General features: G+C 43.5%; 1 protein-coding gene across 4 annotated transcripts in view; it reads right to left on the bottom strand.

The window, feature by feature from the left end:
- The window catches only part of FAM222B (family with sequence similarity 222 member B), an 83,296-nt gene that overhangs the window by 8,890 nt on the left and 56,957 nt on the right, over positions 1–17,449 (bottom strand). For 2 of the 4 annotated variants that reach the window (XM_032320325.1, XM_032320326.1), the window contains exon 2: positions 2,652–2,773. The exons of 1 other annotated variant lie outside the window; for it this stretch is intronic. In XM_032320325.1, coding sequence (XP_032176216.1) covers positions 2,652–2,733 — 82 coding nt within the window. In that variant the 5' untranslated portion in view covers positions 2,734–2,773. Of the gene's footprint in view, positions 1–2,651; positions 2,774–17,449 lie in introns of those variants that run through there. One more of the 4 variants, XM_032320328.1, reaches the window with a different exon arrangement.

Below are 17,449 nucleotides of genomic sequence, written 5' to 3'. Positions count from 1 at the left end.
CTGGCCAAGATACCACATACCCCACACCTCCAGACCCCTGCTACATCTCTCCTGCCTGAGCTCTTACAATATAAAGCACAATAATCAATAAACATCTGTATTCTATCCCTGCCCCACCAGACACTGAATTTTGTGTTTCTAACAACTCGTAAAACCCTCCCGAGGATGAGGGGCAGAGAAAGGGTGAAAAGCAGAGTCACAAAACTGGTTAAGCTCTCTACAACTGAGAGGTCCTCTGAGAAGGACCCTGGTGCTGGTTCCCAAAGGAGAGTTTATGCTCCATCTCACCTTCAGTGTTCCATGTTAACAGCTGTAAGTGACATGGCAGAATATCTTTTCATATACATTTTGGGAGAGGTGAGAAGAAAGCACATAAGCTTAAAACACCATCAGGTTTTCTTCTCTGCAAAGGCTTAGATATAATTAAGGACAGCAACCAAGTGAGACAAAGGGATTCTAAAACACTATTCTCCTCAAACAGACAGACAAGCCGGAGACCAGGGAAGGTTATCTCAATTCTTGAACAGAATTTGAAAACAGTGGTTAGCAGAGGCTACCTTTCTTTTGGACAGAAAAGGAGTGGAAATCCAAAGTCAGCACCCAAGATAAAGCTACATGCTTGATACCCCATCTCTGGGTAAAGCTGTTTGAGTATATGAAGGAACCTAGAAGAAAGTCAGTGAGCTGCTCTGTCATGCTTCCAAGTATACTTCCTTCTCCAGATGTGTCCCTGGAACCCCAGAACCAGTCAAAATGCAGTTAGCATGCACATTTCAGTGGCCAAGGAGCATGTACAACTCTATCACCTGACAATCATCATTTATTAAGAGAAAGACTAAGGGAAAAGCTGGTACAGCATAATATAGCTTGCCTATGGAGTCAGGCAGCTGCAGAAGGAAAACTTAACTTTCAGCTTTGTCATTCCACAAGCTGGATTCACTGGGCAAATTCCAGAACTAGCCAGGCTCTGAGCCTTACTCTCCTTCAAAGAAAGGAAGTCAAGAGGCTAGAGCATTTTTTTTTTTTTAAGATATCTATTTCTTTGAGAGAGAGACAGCAAGAGAGGGAACACAAGTAGGGGAAGTGGGAGAGGGAGAAGCAGACTCCCCGTTGAGCAGGGAGCCTGATGGGGGGCTTGATCCCAGGACTCTGGGATCATGACCTGGGCCAAAGGCAGATGCTTAACGACTGAGCCACCCAGGCACCCCCCTTTTTAACTTCTGAAGATGATCTCATACAGCAGGTGGAAGCAAACTATAGCCTGTGGGCCAAAATACAACTGCTTTGTTTGTGTAAAAAGTTTTAGAAGAACACAGCCACACTCATTCGTTTACATGATGTCTATAGCTACCTTTACCCTACGACAGCACCTCTGAGTACATCCAAGAGGGACCATATGGCCCACAAAACCTAAAATACTTGTTATCTGGCCCTTCACAGAAGAAATTTGCCAGCCCCTGTCATAAAGGATTTGGGTAAGGTGCTGAAGCGCCTTTTATATTAAAGGGTTAGCCTAGATGCCTCAATGATTTCCCCTTTTGCTCTGAAAAAAAAAAGGTCTATCCCAAATATAGAGCAATATTTATACCTGAAGACACTGTACATGGTAATGAGCTAGGAACAGAATCTTTTCCTTGCACATCGTTGTAGTGCAGGGAAAGAAGCCGGGAATCTGGGGCTCCTGGCTGGCTCAGTCAAGAGCATGTGACTCTTGACCTCGGGGTTGGGAGTTCAAGGCCCAGATTGGGCGAAGAACTTACTTTAAAAGAAAAGAAAAGAAGGAAAGGAAGGAAGGAAGAAAAGAAAGAAAAGAGGAAAAAAGACAGGATTCTAATAGTTCTCAAAAGTTCAATCTTGTGGGCAAGTTTATTAGCAAGAATATACCCAGAGAGGGGCGCCTGGGTGGCTCAGTGGGTTAAGCCGCTGCCTTCGGCTCAGGTTGTGATCTCAGAGTCCTGGGATCGAGTCCCGCATCGGGCTCTCTGCTCAGCAGGGAGCCTGCTTCCCTCTCTCTCTCTCTGCCAGCCTCTCTGCCTACCTGTGATCTCTGTCTGTCAAATAAAATAAAATAAAATCTTTAAAAAAAAAAAAAAAAAAAAAGAATATACCCAGAGAGACTGATAAAACTAGCTCCCTGTCCCTTCTGGAGGTGAAAGCTTCTTGACTTGTGAACTGAGGTCACTGGTTCAGCAGAAAGCAAAGCCAAAGGGAATGGTAGAGAATGCTCAGAGAGTCCAAAACAACAGAAAAGGGTAAAGAGTATGTTTCAGAGATACAGTAAATAATCAAGAGTGTGAGTTTTCATTCAATTCCTCATGGGGGTTCAAACTGAAACACCTTTCTGAAGGGGGACATATATATCCTGTAAAACTCTGCATAGCTTTGTTGCTCAACAGATAGCTACAGCAACAACAACAGATAGCTACAGATGACACACACTGAGGAATTCTAGTATTTAAGAGGATCTCTCTGATCAAAGAAGCGTCCACACTGCTAACAAGTTTGGCTGCTGCCTTCCTGCTGTCTTTGTTGAAGAGTATCTTGGAGGTACCAAAGTTCACGGTCAACATACCCCTGATGTGCCTCTGTTATTATCCAAATGTAGAGACAAAATAAGGGCCACATCCTTCTCTGGGATCCAGATTACTTACATTTCTGAAGTCCAGTGTTCATCTGCGTGTGAGAAAGAAGCGGAAAGGACAGGTCACCTGGCCCTGGCAGACAGGCTAGCATGGCAGACTGGCATCAACACAACATGGGGCAGTCACTCACACTGCAATGAACGAAAAAACAAGATCATAGAATACAAGGCAACTCACTCAAGGAAGATACCAGGCCCACCTTTAGATAGATAAGCAATTTAATTAGCAGCATGTTGGCTGAAAATACATCTATGTTTTTATCTGCAGCAACAATTTGCTCTCAACTATTACTATGGCTAAAACAATGTTTCAGTCAGCATGGACGCACTGGGGGGGGGGGATAAAAACTGGAAATACCTATCTACACAAATGACTGGAAAATACGGTGCGTCTATCAAGTCTTTAATGTTCACCAGCTGTGGATGCACTTCTGGCATGCACATTTCCTACAGAGAGCCTCTCCCTACTACTTTTGGGCAGGCCCACGGGACTGCCAGAGACATGGCATGCCAGCTCTCATCTGTGCCCCAGCTAAGGCAGGACCAGAAAGGCTAGGGCAGATTCTAACTGAGGTGAACGGAAAAATTATTTCTCCCTGAAAATAGAACAGGGTTCCTGAAGAGAGCTGGCCTTCATAGGTCCCGGCTCAGTCTATTTACAGAACTGACCAGGGCAGGGGCAGTCAGACATTTCTAGAAGCAGTACAGTATATGAGCTGCAAAGGCACCCAAAGTCCAACTTGCAATGGCAGTAATCTGAGCTCACTTTTAGAAGAAGGGGCAAAGCTCCCTAGGAGATACAACTGAGCACTGTTAAAGCAAATTCTGTTTTTAAGTTTCTGGGGATTTACCTTTCCTGTTGCCTATCACACAATTAGACCCCTCTGGCCCCTAGGGGTGAAAAAAAAATTGCATTGTTCCCAGAATAAATCAAGGTGATTATAGGCTGCCAGCAGCCCTCTCTAGGCCAGTAATCCTGACATTATGTCAAGATGGCACAGTTTCCTCAGTAATGTCTACCAACAAGACCTGCCCAATAAAGCCGACCAGATGTGGCCTCTGTAGGGAATAAGCTCCCTGTGTACCAAAGACCAGGCTCTTCTCAAACAAGTATAATGTACTAAAATAAAATACACGGAACTCCTTTTCCTTGCTGCAAAACCCAGGAATCCAGGTGGCACGTTAAGGCTTTAATCCCAACAAAAGAGGAGTGGGGAAAGAGCTCAAGTGTTAAACAAACACCACAAATCCTCTTTCTTCCTCTTTGAGGGCCCTCTCAGGTATGTAAAACTACCTTGTCACCATGAGCATCAGAGAGCTCTAGCTTGCAAGGCAGGTAGCTGAAAAGACACTTTGTAAAAAGAGGCTGCTCAAACTGTCTAAGATAGCAACTGCAGAAAGAAAATGCCTCAATGAGAATCGAGCTGCCTCAGAGTTCTGGCACAGATTCCGCCTTTTCAGGTCTCCGGTGGGCGGGATAACAGAATGTACACAGGGCACCGATTGCAGTGCCTCAAGAAATAAAAAGGCTTCTGTTGGGGTCAAATAACTGAAGTACTGCTTACAATTCCTTCCCTTGTGAAGGCTGTTCTTTATTTAATAACCTCTCCCCTATGGCCCTAATATAGGAGAGGGCAAAATCCAAGGAAAAGAAGGGAATTAGCAAATACTGGAGCCTAAGATTGTGAAATGGCTGTATGAGAGGCATTAGTGAGGTTTTCTTAATTAGGTCTCCCAACCTTTCTTGGAGATAGGTAATAATTCCACTTGCCATAGCATCATCTCTAGCCTGGATTACTACAATAGCCTTCTAAATGGTTTCTCTGTTCCTCCCTCGTCCCTATCACCCAGTCTGCTTTTTACACAGCAGCCAGAGTAATTTACTTTTTTAATTAGAAATCATATCAACTCAAAAATCTCCAATGAGGGCGCCTGGGTGGCTCAGTGGGTTAAGCCGCTGCCTTCGGCTCAGGTCATGATCTCAGGGTCCTGGGATCGAGCCCCGCATCGGGCTCTCTGCTCAGCAGGGAGCCTGCTTCCCTCTCTCTCTCTGCCTGCCTCTCCATCTACTTGTGATTTCTCTCTGTCAAATAAATAAATAAAATCTTAAAAAAAAAAAAAAAATCTCCAATGATCACCATCTCACTCTGAATACAAAATCCTAACAGGTCCACAAGGCCTACCACAATCTGTTATTACTACTTCTCTGACCTCATCTTCTAACCCCACCTCTTGCTGACTCTACTTTCAGCCACAATGGTCTCCTTGCAGCCCCTCCAACGAGCCAAGTACATTTCGCTTCCCCGCTTGTACTTCATCCAGATGGTGGAGATGCTGTGATATGGAGGTTCAGATAACACACTCACTAGAGGCTGTCTTGCAGACCAAGTACCCCTGTACTTCTGAGAAGGCACCAAACTATGCAAGTTCACAGGAATCTCTGATAGACCTATTAAATCTTGATGCCTACAACCAGAAAGAGATGAGTGTGGGGGGCTGTGGATCGTCCAAGTTGACCATAACATACTGCCCCTCAAAACCACAACTCTGGATTTCAACAGAAGAGACAATTAAACCAGCTAACTGTGGCAAAGACACAATAATGGATTTATTAATAGCAAACAAAGGAGTAAAAATAATAGATGAATTCTGTCAAGACGCCAGAAAGTCAGGGCACCTGGCTGGCTCAGTCAGTGGAGCATGAAGCTCTTGATCTCAGGGCTGTGTTCAGGCCCCATGCTGGGTGTAGAGCTTACTTAAAAATAAAGAGGAAAAGGACTGCAGAAAGTTAGCTTTTAGTCTGGACAGGAGGGGGTGAATGAGGAAGAAAGATACCACAGCTTGGGGCCCTCCATGATGATGTCCCCAACAAGAAGCACCCAGCAAGTTTGGAAAACTCCTCGTCAAGGTTGCTAAGAGTACAGCCTCCATTTTGTGACCCTTTCTTTAAAGACTTCAGGGATCTGCCAACCTTTCCAAAAGACTGCCCTCTGTATTTAAGGAAGACTTCAAGCCCCTTGACCAGTTTCAACTTTAGTTAAGAATTAGATTCTGCTAGAGCAGAGAAGGCAGGGAATATGGCAAGGTCACAAGGGTTGTGATGAAACAGGAAGGAAGCAACTTCCTTCCAGGACCCATTCTAGCAGCAGGGATACACAATATAAAGTACTCCTCTGGAGGCCTGGTAGCAGAGCACAGGCCTTTATTTAAAAACTTCAAACCAGGGGTTCCTGGGGGGCTCAGCTGGTTAAACATCTGCCTTCTGCTCGGGTCATGATCCCAAGGTCCTGGGGCTTGATCAAGCCCCACATCAGGCTCCCTGCTCAGCGGGGTGCCTGCTTCTCCCTCTCCCTTTGCCATTTCCCCACTTGTGCTCTCTGGCTCTGTCAATAAACAAATAAAATAAAACAAAAATAAAAACTTCAAACCAGGGGCACCCGGGTGGCTCAGTAGTTAAAGCATCCAATTCTTGATTTTGGCTCAGGTCATGATCTCAGGATCCTGGGATCCAGCCCCGTGTTGCACTCAACGCTTAGTGGGGGAGTCTGCTGGGGATTTTCTCTCTCTCTCCCTCTGGCCCTCCCTCCACTCACACTCTCGCAGTCTCTCTCTAAAAATAAATAAATGAATCTTAAAAAAAAAAAAAAAACCCCACGTGCCTGGGTGGCTCAGTCATTAAGCATTTGCCTTCGGATCAGGACATGATCCTAAGGTCCAAGGATCAAGCTCGGCATGGGGCTCACTGCTGGGCAGGAGGCCTGCTTCTCCCACTCCCTCTGCCTGTATTCCCTCTCTAGCTGTGTCTCTGTCAAATAAATACATAAAATCTTAAAAAAAAAAAAAAAAAGGACAAAAAAAAAAATTCAAACCACCCACACATTCTGATTATCACCTAACTTTTTCTAAAAAGCAAATTTCAATATAATTTTAGTTGTTACTTCCAGAAGCACAAGTAGGGACAGAAATCAACACTAGCACTACCTTCTCAAGGGACCTCAAGATTCCAGGCTTGACTTCCAAACAGAATTAAGTAGTAATCCAGAGCTCAGCCCAAGTGAGCTCTCAGGCCAGCTTTCCTGCTGCTAGTTGGTATGCTCCCTAAGCAGGGGGACTGTAATATCCCAGTAAACCCAGAACGAAGGTGTTCAAACTCTCCTGGGGCATTAGCACCAGTGTGAGCATTTACCAGACGACCTCTAATTAAGGAACAAAACCCTTGTGCCCACTGGGAAAATTCAAAAATACTTCCATCTGCTCCCCCTATCCCTACCCTCTACCATCCCTGTCAGAAGACTGCCAGAGGTTATATTAGAGTTGTGATGTCACACACAGTTTTCCTGAATGGCGTCTGATAAAGAAAGGACTATCTCTACCTTGGGAGTATCTCTGTGGCGGTTAGAAAACCTCAGTCATTGTTTGTGCTGCTTGTCCCTGCTCATTCCTAAGACCACTGAAAAGTAGAGAAGAGAGAGGAGAGGAGATGGAGTGCTGGGAAAAGGATTTATTTTTGCTCAGGGCTCTGGGGCAAGGTGAAGTGGTCTAGAGCCATCACTTCCATTCCAGTTTCACCACCCACAATCTACTGCCTCCCACTACACTTCTTTGCCATTTTCTCTCCCACTTTCCCTTCTCTGACTGCAACCCCCCACCTTCAAAAAGAACACCCCCTCAAAAAAGAGGTTAACTAGCCAACTTTCTGATTCATGCTGTGGTTCAAAAATTTTAGTTTGTTACTTGTGGTCTTTAATTAAAAGCTGAAATTGACACCAGCGCCATCTCTGCGATTATAGGGTACAGAAACATTATGCTCCTCATTTGCCTTCAGTTTATAAAATACAACAACAGTGAAAATCCTGCGGACATGCATCTTAAGAGAATAAGATTACTACCACAAAACTGCATTAATTTAAGAGTCTTCAGTATCTGTGATTAAAGCTTTCTCATCTGTGAGTTAAAGGCTTATTTAAAAAGACTATTTTTTGATAACAGGGAATTTTTTTTTTTTTTTTTAAGGCAGAGAGGCAGGCAGAGAGAGAGGAGGAAGAAGGCTCCCCACTGAGCAGAGAACCCAATGCGGGGCTCGATCCCAGGACCCTGAGATCATGACCTGAGCCGAAGGCAGAGGCTTTAACCCACTGAGCCACCCAGGCGCCCCAATAACAGGGAAAAATTTTTATCCTACTACTTGCTCCCCATTCCTTTCTTTACTTGTGGGGTCCAAGAAATTAGGTTAAAAGCTAAGGGAAACACCAAAATATTGCTCTGGGGAAAATAAACAGGACGAAAGACAGTAAAAATTACGTGTTTATCCAATCAGACTCTGCAAAGTCAGTCACCTGCATGGTCTGTTACAATAAAATCATCTATTCAATGGGTAATTCTGTCAGTCCAGGTTTCACTGTAAACTTCCAATTAAATCAAACTTTTCACTAATTACCCAACCTGAATAAAGTTCAGCCACTGCTCAAAGGCATCTTTCTTTTCCATCTTTAACCTATAAGGGGAGCTAAAAGTCACTTGGAATTGTGACCCCACAATTCTAGGGAGGCAGGGAAGAGAACAAATGTTCACTCCAGGCTTACTAGTTTTTTTTAAGATTTTATTTGTTTGAGACAGAGAGAGAGCGAGCAGGACGGGGAGGGGTGAAGGGAAAGAGAGAAGCAGACTCCCTTGGTCAGCAGGGAGCCTGATGTGGGGCTCAATCCCAGGACCCTGGGATCATGACCTGACCCAAAGGCAGACACTTAACCAACTGAGCCACCCAGGGCCCCTACATTTTTTTCAAGTAATCTCAATGACCAACGTGGGGCTCAATCTCATGACCCGAGACCAAGAGTGGCATGCTCCACAGGCTGAGTCAGCTAGGTGCCCAGGGCTTACTTTTTTTTTTTTTTTTTTTTTTTAAATTTTTTTTTTTTTTATTAAAGATTTTATTTATTTTTCAGAGACAGAGGGAGAGAGCGCGAGCGAGCACAGGCAGACAGAGAGGCAGGCAGAGGCAGAGGGAGAAGCAGGCTCCCTGCCGAGCAAGGAGCCCGATGTGGGACTCGATCCCAGGACCCTGAGATCATGACCTGAGCTGAAGGCAGCTGCTTAACCAACTGAGCCACCCAGGCGTCCCAGGGCTTACTTTTTTGAAAGCCCAGAACCACCCCTACTGCAAACCATGCCTACTCTGGGTTTGGAAACATTACTTCTCTCCTAAATGCCCTTCAGAACCTATGACAACAGGTACTCTTTCTGTCCGGTCCCACCTCACCCTAATGCCTAGCACTCTCTCTTCTTCAGCTAGGATGCTCCTTCCTGGATCCTGTAATTATTTAACTCATCTATGACCCAGTGCTTTCTCTTGAATGTGTTACTCTGGTACCAGGAAGTATGCTCCCCAGACATTTTAACTTTTCAACCTGAGTGTGACTGAGTGTCCCTAGACCAGAGCCTGTCTTTTATTTTATTCTTCTAAGTTACAGATTCAGGAATAAGATTATCACAAAATAGACACTGAATAAGTATCAATGGCTCACATTCCTGAAGAAAATAGCATATACTTTAATCTCAGGATCCGGAAATTATCTGAATTTACATCCTTGAGACACGGATAACAGAAGCATCAGCAAGTGCTTGTGCTTGTGCTTGTGCGTGGGGCAGGTACCTTCGCCCTGTGAGAGCACCAAGGAGATAAAAAAATGCTTGGGCAGCTCTCTCCGGCTCTGGCTGCTGTAGTGAGAGGAGCTGCCGCCAGGTCCACCCACCAGCAATGAATGTTCTTGCACAACTACTCCAGCTTCCTGATCAAAAGGAACAAGAAGACATACAGCACAGAACCCAGTAACTTGAAGGCTTACGACTTCTTCCACTACCGATTCACTGCAAGGCTGTGAGTATGGAGCTGGCAGCCAATGGCAAAGGTTAGCAGTGGACAGGAAGCCGAGATCCAGCCGGCGAAAACCTTCCATCTCCTACAAGGGACCACCACGAACAAGAATGCCCCTCCGCCTGCAGCACCAGGCACATGATCCACAAGAACAAGTACTGCCCAGACCTGTGCATGGTTGCCATTCAACAGATCCAGTGCTATCCCATGCAGCCAGAAGCCTGTGATGGTGAAGAGGAATCAGCCCGCCCCTACCAAGAGCTCCTGAGCACCTGCCCCCCACCTCCAAAGCAATAAAGATGACACACAGACACAGACACACACACAGACACACAGACACACAGACACACAGACACACACACCAGGGTACCTGGGTGGCTCAGTTGGTTAAGCACCTGAATTTGGCTCTGGTCATGACCCCAGGGTCCTGGGACTGATCACCCTGTGAGGCTCAGGAGGGAGTCGGCTTCGCCCTCTCCCCCAGTCCCAACCCACTCGTGCTCTCTCTCTCACAAATAAATACAATCTTTCTTAAAAAAAAAAAGGAGGGGCGCCTGGATGGCTCTGTGGGTTAAAGCCTCTAACTTAGGCTCAGGTCATGATCCCAGAGTCCTGGGATCGAGCCCCACATCGGGCTCTCTGCTCAGCAGGGAGCCTGCTTCCCTTCCTCTCCCTCTGCCTGCTTGTGATCTCTTTCAAATAAATAAATAAATAAATGAATAAATAAATAAATAAGAAAGCCCCAGGTACTACTTTTTATTTACACTGTATTGGAAGGTACCATTTGATATCTGTACTTTAATCTCCATTAAGTAGAAATCAGTTTTCCTAAAAATGTGAAAATGCAGGCTGTGTTCTTTGTAGGCAGCTAAATCAGAACCTGCGATTTTTCATCATGGTATGGAATAAGGCCTGAGTTTCCAAAGGCCTATCAGGACTGGATCTCTGTAACTTAAGATGAACCATCTTAGAAACAAAGACTGACCTGTGCATTTAACCCCATTCATAACTGCAAGCAGAGCTGTCAGACTGGGTAGAATTTTGCTCACAAGTACCTGGACTATGCCCAGCAGGACAAGAAGAAAAAGAAACCAGAAGAAATTGCTTCCTTGTAGTAAGACACAAATACTGGATCATTACCTTTCACAATTTTCTGTGGAAACTTGTTCTGAATCAGAAAGTTTTAAATTATTACTCAGACTGGGCGCCTGGGTGGCTCAGTGGGTTAAGCTGCTGCCTTCAGCTCAGGTCATGATCCCAGGGTCTTGGGATCGAGTCCCGCATCGGGCTCTCTGCTCAGCAGGGAGCCTGCTTCCATCTCTCTGTCTCTCTCTCTCTACCTGCCTCTCCATCTACTTGTGATCTCTCTCTATCAAATAAATAAATAAAATCTTTAAAAAATAAAAAAATAAATAAATAAATTATTACTCAGATAAAATATAAATCAACAAATGTTACAATTTGTGGCAATTTTTAATCTTCAAAACCCTGAGTCCCACAGAAGTCCAGGAAAAACTCCGCAGTGACAGGCAAGTACTTATCTCACACCCACATGGGGGAAATGGAGGCAACAGACCAAAACTATTTTTTAAAAGGGGAATCTGTTAAAAAGATATCAAAGTTGGGTACAATTTTAAGTCTGAGGGTGTCTAAAAAGACCTTTAATAGGCCCTGAACACAAAACAAGGCAGACCACAGATGGTATTCATTCTGATAAAAATAGAAAAGGCAGTTCCCCAGTTAGCTTGTGTAAACTTATATAGCCCACAGCTACAACACAGAAAAAGAATTTTAAGAATTTAGCAGGCTGTTAAACAATTCTGGCAAGCATATGTTTAGAGAACAGCTAAACAAGTTGCTTATTCATGCCCTTTCTCCTCCCCTCAACTGCACAAGGTACAACAGAGGCCCAATTTCTTTAGTGACTCCCTTGCATCAGAAACACCTCACCAGACAGTAGGCCCTCTAACCCAGTCTAGAGTCTGACTTTGAAGTCTGAAGGGTGACAGAAATTGAAGAGGTTTAAGGGCAGTCACGTAGCTGCCCCCATTCTGGGTATACATTTCCAGGGTGTTATTCTGAAGTAAGCTGAGGTAAAAGCGTTAGGACCATGTGTGCTTATGTTTTCTTGACCCTGGTACAGATGTGTCTTTCTTTTCTGAGTCTAATGTGTCTCATGAAAGTTCACTGCTGCATTTAAAAATTTCAAAAGACTGGGGCGCCTGGGTGGCTCAGTGGGCTAAGCCACTGCCTTCGGCTCAGGTCATGATCTCAGAGTCCTGGGATCGAGTCCCGCATCGGGCTCTCTGCTCAGCAGGGAGCCTGCTTCCCTCTCTCTCTCTCTCTCTCTACCTGCCTCTCCATCTACTTGTGATTTCTGTCAAATAAATAAAAAAAATCTTTAAAAAAAAAAATTTCAAAAGACTATTTACAGATCAGTATTTTTGCCATGCAATAAGTAACACTGATTTGCACTGGATAAGACGGTAGTTTATCAAAACTGTAGAGAATAGCTTAAATGAAATTTTGAACAAGCGTTGAAGAGCTATGAATGGAAGGAGTGAAAAAGGATTCACAGCAACATCTGAATCCATGTAAGGGGAGTGAAGACATGGCTCCCACCAAAGTTGTATGGAGAAATATAAGCAACTACTATATGTATGAAGAAATAGTGCAACTATCTAATAATTAAAGAAATATAAATTAAGTGGAATGAGATTTTATTTTTTCCTTAAAAAATGACAAACATTTTTGAAAAAAATCTAAAACATATAGAGTCAGGGATATAGCGAAGAATCACTGAAGTAGGATTTTTATTTTTTTAAATTAGCATCTAATATATTATTTGTTTCAGGGGTACAGGTCTGTGATTCATCAGTCTTACATAGAGCTCACCACAACACATACCCTCCCCAATGTCCATCACCCAGCCACTCCCTCTCTCAACCTCCTCCCCGCCATCAACCTTCAGTTTGTTTCCTAAGATTGAGTCTAAAGTGAGATGTTTAAATTAATACATTCTTTCTGGAAATAAGCACAAACAGTTTTTGGTTTTTGTTTTTTTAAAGATCTTATTTGAGAGAGAGAGAGAGAAAAGGGAGGAAGGGCAGAATATTAGAGAATCTTTTTTTTTTTTTCTTTAAGATTTATTTGACAGACAGAGATCACAAGTAGGCAGAGATGCAGGCAGAGGGAGAGGAGAAGCAGGCTCTCCATGGAGCAAAAAGCCCAATGTGGGGGCTTGATCCTAGGACCCTGAGATCATGACCTGAGTTGAAGGCATAGACTTTACCCCACTGAGTCACCCAGGTACCCCAGTGATAGAGGATCTTAAGCAGACTCTGATGCAGGACTTGATCCCACAACTCTGTGATCAAGACCTGAAACCAAGATGTTCAACCAACTGTGCCACCCAGGAGCCCCTGCGTGGACAGTTTTTTAAATACTCATATTTTTCAACATAGTTATTGCACTTCTAAAATCTAATTTAAGGAACAATCAATGAGAGATGCAAACAAAGATTTATATATGACTCTCTTCATTCACTTCAGTGTTGTTCAAAGTTGTATAGAAACTAGAAACAATCTAAATGTCCCAAAGCAAGGAAACAGTTATATAAATTATGGGATATTCATCTAATAAAGTTAGCGTGAGCCTCTCAATTTTTTTTTTAAGATTTTATTTATTTAATTGACAGAGATCAGAAGTAGGCAGAAAGGCAGGCAGAGAAGGTTGTGGGGGGGGGGAAGCAGGCTCCCTGCTGAGCAGAGAGCCCGATGCGGGGCTTGAACCCAGGACCCTGAGATCATGCCCTCAGCCAAAGGCAGAGGTTTTAACCCACTGAGCAATCCAGGCGCCCCAAGCCTCTCAATTTTTAATTGTTAAAGAGCAGCTAAAAATGAAGGAAAATGTTTATGATATAAATGCTAGGTGAGAAACGTATATACAATAGACAGATATGGTATAAGTTGTAAAATTTATTTTATACACACACACACACAAATTATAAAGCCATTTGTATTTGACCATTATATACTATACCATTATACACAATAATGCACAAAGTGCATTATAGTACTTCATAGCACTTTGTGGGGATAAATGCTCATTCCTGGCCCATATTCTTTTTTTTTTTTTTTTTTTTTTTTAAAGATTTTATTCATCCATCAGAGAGAGAGACGGGGAGAGAGCGAGCACAGGCAGACAGAATGGCAGGCAGAGGCAGAGGGAGAAGCAGGCTCCCTGCCGAGCAAGGAGCCCGATGTGGGACTCGATCCCAGGACGCTGGGATCATGACCTGAGCCGAAGGCAGCTGCTTAACCAACTGAGCCACCCAGGCGTCCCCCATATTCTTTTTTTAAAAAATATTTTGTTTGTCAGAGAGAGAGCACAAAAAGGGGGAGCGGCAGGCAGAGGGAGAAGCAGATTCCCTGCTAAGCAAAGAGCCCGATGTGGGACTTGATGTGATCCCAAGACCCTGGGATAATGACCTGAGCCAAAGGCAGATGCTTAACTGACTGAGCCACCCAGTCATCCCTAGGATAAGATCCTAATTAGCTTTCACTTCCTGAATGTAAAGTCAAGAGAGGCAGTTAAGTAACTTAGGAAGAAAGTGAGTGGCAAAGGCAAGCCATTTTCTGGTTAAGTTTTTATAAGTGTAAAATTCACATGCAGATAAATGTCAACCACCATTCAAATCACCTCCAAGAAACCTGGATTAACAAAGTGGCACTATGGCGCCTGGGTAGCTCAGTGGGTTAGGCCGCTGCCTTCCGCTCGGGTCATGATCCCAGGATCCTGGGACTGAGTCCCACATCAGGCTCCCTGCTCAGCAGAAGTCTGCTTCTCCCTCTCCCTCTGCCTGCTTCTGCATTCTCTCTCTCTGTCAAATAAATAAATAAAATCCTTAAAATATAATAATAATAAATGTTGGCTATTATCACTTTCCTAATCTATTAAAATTCAGATCACTTTTTGCCAACTGAACCAAACCATCACCTCACATTTTATAGTTCTTTATATGCAGAAGCATGTTCATACAAATGATTTCACTTGAAATTTAGAACAATCTCTTAATTGAGATGAAACAAGTATCATTCCTCTTCTATAAATTAGGAAACCCAGGCTCAGAAAGATTTAAATTACCTGTCCAGTGATATGCAGCTGCAACAGTGGACCTCATATTAAATTGTCTTAACTCCTAGACTTGTGGCTCATTCCATTAGACAAGTATTTTCTAATCTGCAGACTGTGACCAGCCTTTTAAAAAAAAGTGAGCAAAAAAATTCACAAAGTCAGAATGCTTATTGTTTAATGATTCTGACTTCAAATATCTCGTTTATATATTTTTCAGTGGGATGCAGTCCCTATTGTGGGCTTAGACAAAAATGTTTGAAAAACTGCACTATACCATAGCTGGCCCTCAATCAATATTTATTGACCATCTATCACAGCCCTCTTCTTACACTATTACATACAACAAAAACATACAATTCTAAGCCATGGTTTTGTTTTTTAAGTGTGAATGTTATTACTGACTTTCCTATGGATCTGGGGACTTGCCTGTCCCAGATCAGTACTCTGCACTGGAACTTTATTATCCTTTGGCTAGCCTGACACTTTCTAATCAGCCCTCCGTGAAAATTCTTTCAAGCTGACCTATAAAGCCAGTAACTATAACCAAGGTAAGAATGCACTGGGAAAGTATCTACATAAAGACAAAAGCAAACTTCATGTTCGAGTTGTCAAACTTTTTTTCAGGCAAAAATTGTATCAATTTACACTGCGGAAACTACATCTAAGGATGTTAAATAATGAATGAACACCATTCCTCATTCTCAAACAATCCTGGGGCAGAAAACTCTACCACATATCTCCTCAGGCTCTTCCCTGAACTCTAACTCTGAACCTATTCTCAATTCATACCTTTTCTAAGTTAGTTGCCATTTGGACACTTGTACTATGACAGCTTTTGGAAGCTGAGCATCATAGAGCTCAGGTCTCTGACAGAAAACATCCCTGTCAGGTCTCTGACAGAAAACATCCCTCTGCTCTCTCAGTTTTAAATTTGGGCCAGGGTGGAGGGAGGGTGGGCTCATACTTTCCCATGCCTCACATTTACTATATCCACCCTGTATTCATTTGGTCTATTACTTTCTCAGAACTTGTTCTCTGAACACAATGCCTTGAGTTTATGTGCCTTATATATCTAGTGAAGTTTCAGAAAGGCTAACAAATTCCCTGCAGATGGGGAATGAAGCTTTACTTTTAGTTAACACACTGCCCTCTCTATCCTCTAGTCTGCTGCCATCCAAGGTTAGTTTGGCAGTAGGCAGATTTTAAGGTAAGAGGACAAGGCATAACTGCTATTTTAATATATTCTGTTTACTGAGCCCCTCCTTTTTCCTCTGCCAGTGGAAGCAGAGGACCATGAGGAATCCTGATGTGTAACAATTTGGGGTGAGGGCTTCTGTAGCCTTAGCAACATTCCAAGATCTGACTTTGCCATTTCACTGAGATCACTATAACCTGAAGTTTTATGGCTCATACCCCACATACCTGAGGAATTACCAGGATTCTGAAGCTACAGGGTCTCTGAAAGTGCGATAGGCCTCCAGCCTCAAAACCACCGAGGAACTGAAAGCCCACTGAGGAAGAGGAGCACCCCCTCCCTCTACGTCCTACAAATTGTTGCAACTAGCTAATGAAATTTGGAATACTGGTTCAATCTATAGAAAGAAGAGAGAACAGACAGTCCCTACTAGAAGAGTACTTTTATAGCTAGAGTAAACATCCACTAAAATAAAATTCTGAACCGAGCTTCAGGAGGCATCCTCATTTCAGGAATTACTTTGTAAACAAAACAAAAACTAAAGAAGTAGTCCTTTAAACCTCTCAAAGATTCAAAGTACCCAACTCACTCACTGACCAGAATTCTTTTGCTCCTTCCTACAGCCCTGAAAAATTCCATAATCATTCTGCACTGTTGTTGTTTTTTAAAGATTTTTTAATTTATTTGTCAGAGAGAGAGAGAGAGAGAGAGAGAAAGAGAGCCCAAACAGGGGGAGCGGCAGGCAGAGAGAGAAACAGGCTCCCCACTGAGCAAGGAGCCCAATGCGGGACTCATCCTGGGACCTGGGGATCCAGATCTGAGCTGAAGGCAGATGATTAACCAACTGAACCACCCAGGCGCCCCACAGCACGGTTTTTTTTTTTTTCTTTAATCAGTGTATGACTAGTTCTAACTGGTCAACCGTGTGTCTTATACCACATAGTAAACCCCACCCAAACAAAGAATTTAACTCAAGATTACCTTAGCACCAAATCAATCAGAAAAAGAATATATAAATACATGTTTTATCCTACAGATGTCCAAATGATGTGCTTTCCTTTACCTCAAAGACACCTCAAAGAAATGACTAACACTACCCAAATTAACATATTCTGGACAGCAGTCAACAACAAAAGTTCATAACTCTTCTATTCCCAGTACACTGCCTCCTTCACCCAGCATGCCCATTCCCTGTCCTAATTTCTCCTCTGTAAACTACTCTCTCCAGGGCCTCCCTCACCAACTAAGCATCCTTACCAGCCTTCACCCAGCTCCCTGTTAAATCACTTCAACTAGACTGGAAATAAAAGGTACCCAAGCAGAGTGAGGATGGCAGCCACAAAGTGGTGGGGGGCTTGTTATGGGAAGCCAGAAACCAACCGCTATGAGAGCATCCCCGGAGGGAAGCAATGATGACTCCACCATCCAAGAGCAATGAGCCCCACTAAAGTCCAAAGAGATCTTGATTTCTGGATACCTGATTTCCAAAGTCATCTACTAACAGGAACAAAAGCTCTATGGAGAAATAGCTGAGGCAGAGAAATGAGTCTGGAACATCTTATTGTGCAGGAAAGGAAGGAAGTGTTTAAAGACTAATGGTGAC

The sequence above is a fragment of the Mustela erminea genome, chromosome 18, assembly GCF_009829155.1.
Source record: "Mustela erminea isolate mMusErm1 chromosome 18, mMusErm1.Pri, whole genome shotgun sequence".
In the NCBI taxonomy this organism is placed as follows: Eukaryota; Metazoa; Chordata; class Mammalia; order Carnivora; family Mustelidae; genus Mustela; species Mustela erminea.
Note: the sequence above shows the minus strand (reverse complement) of the source record. Positions and strands in the feature narration are given on the sequence as shown.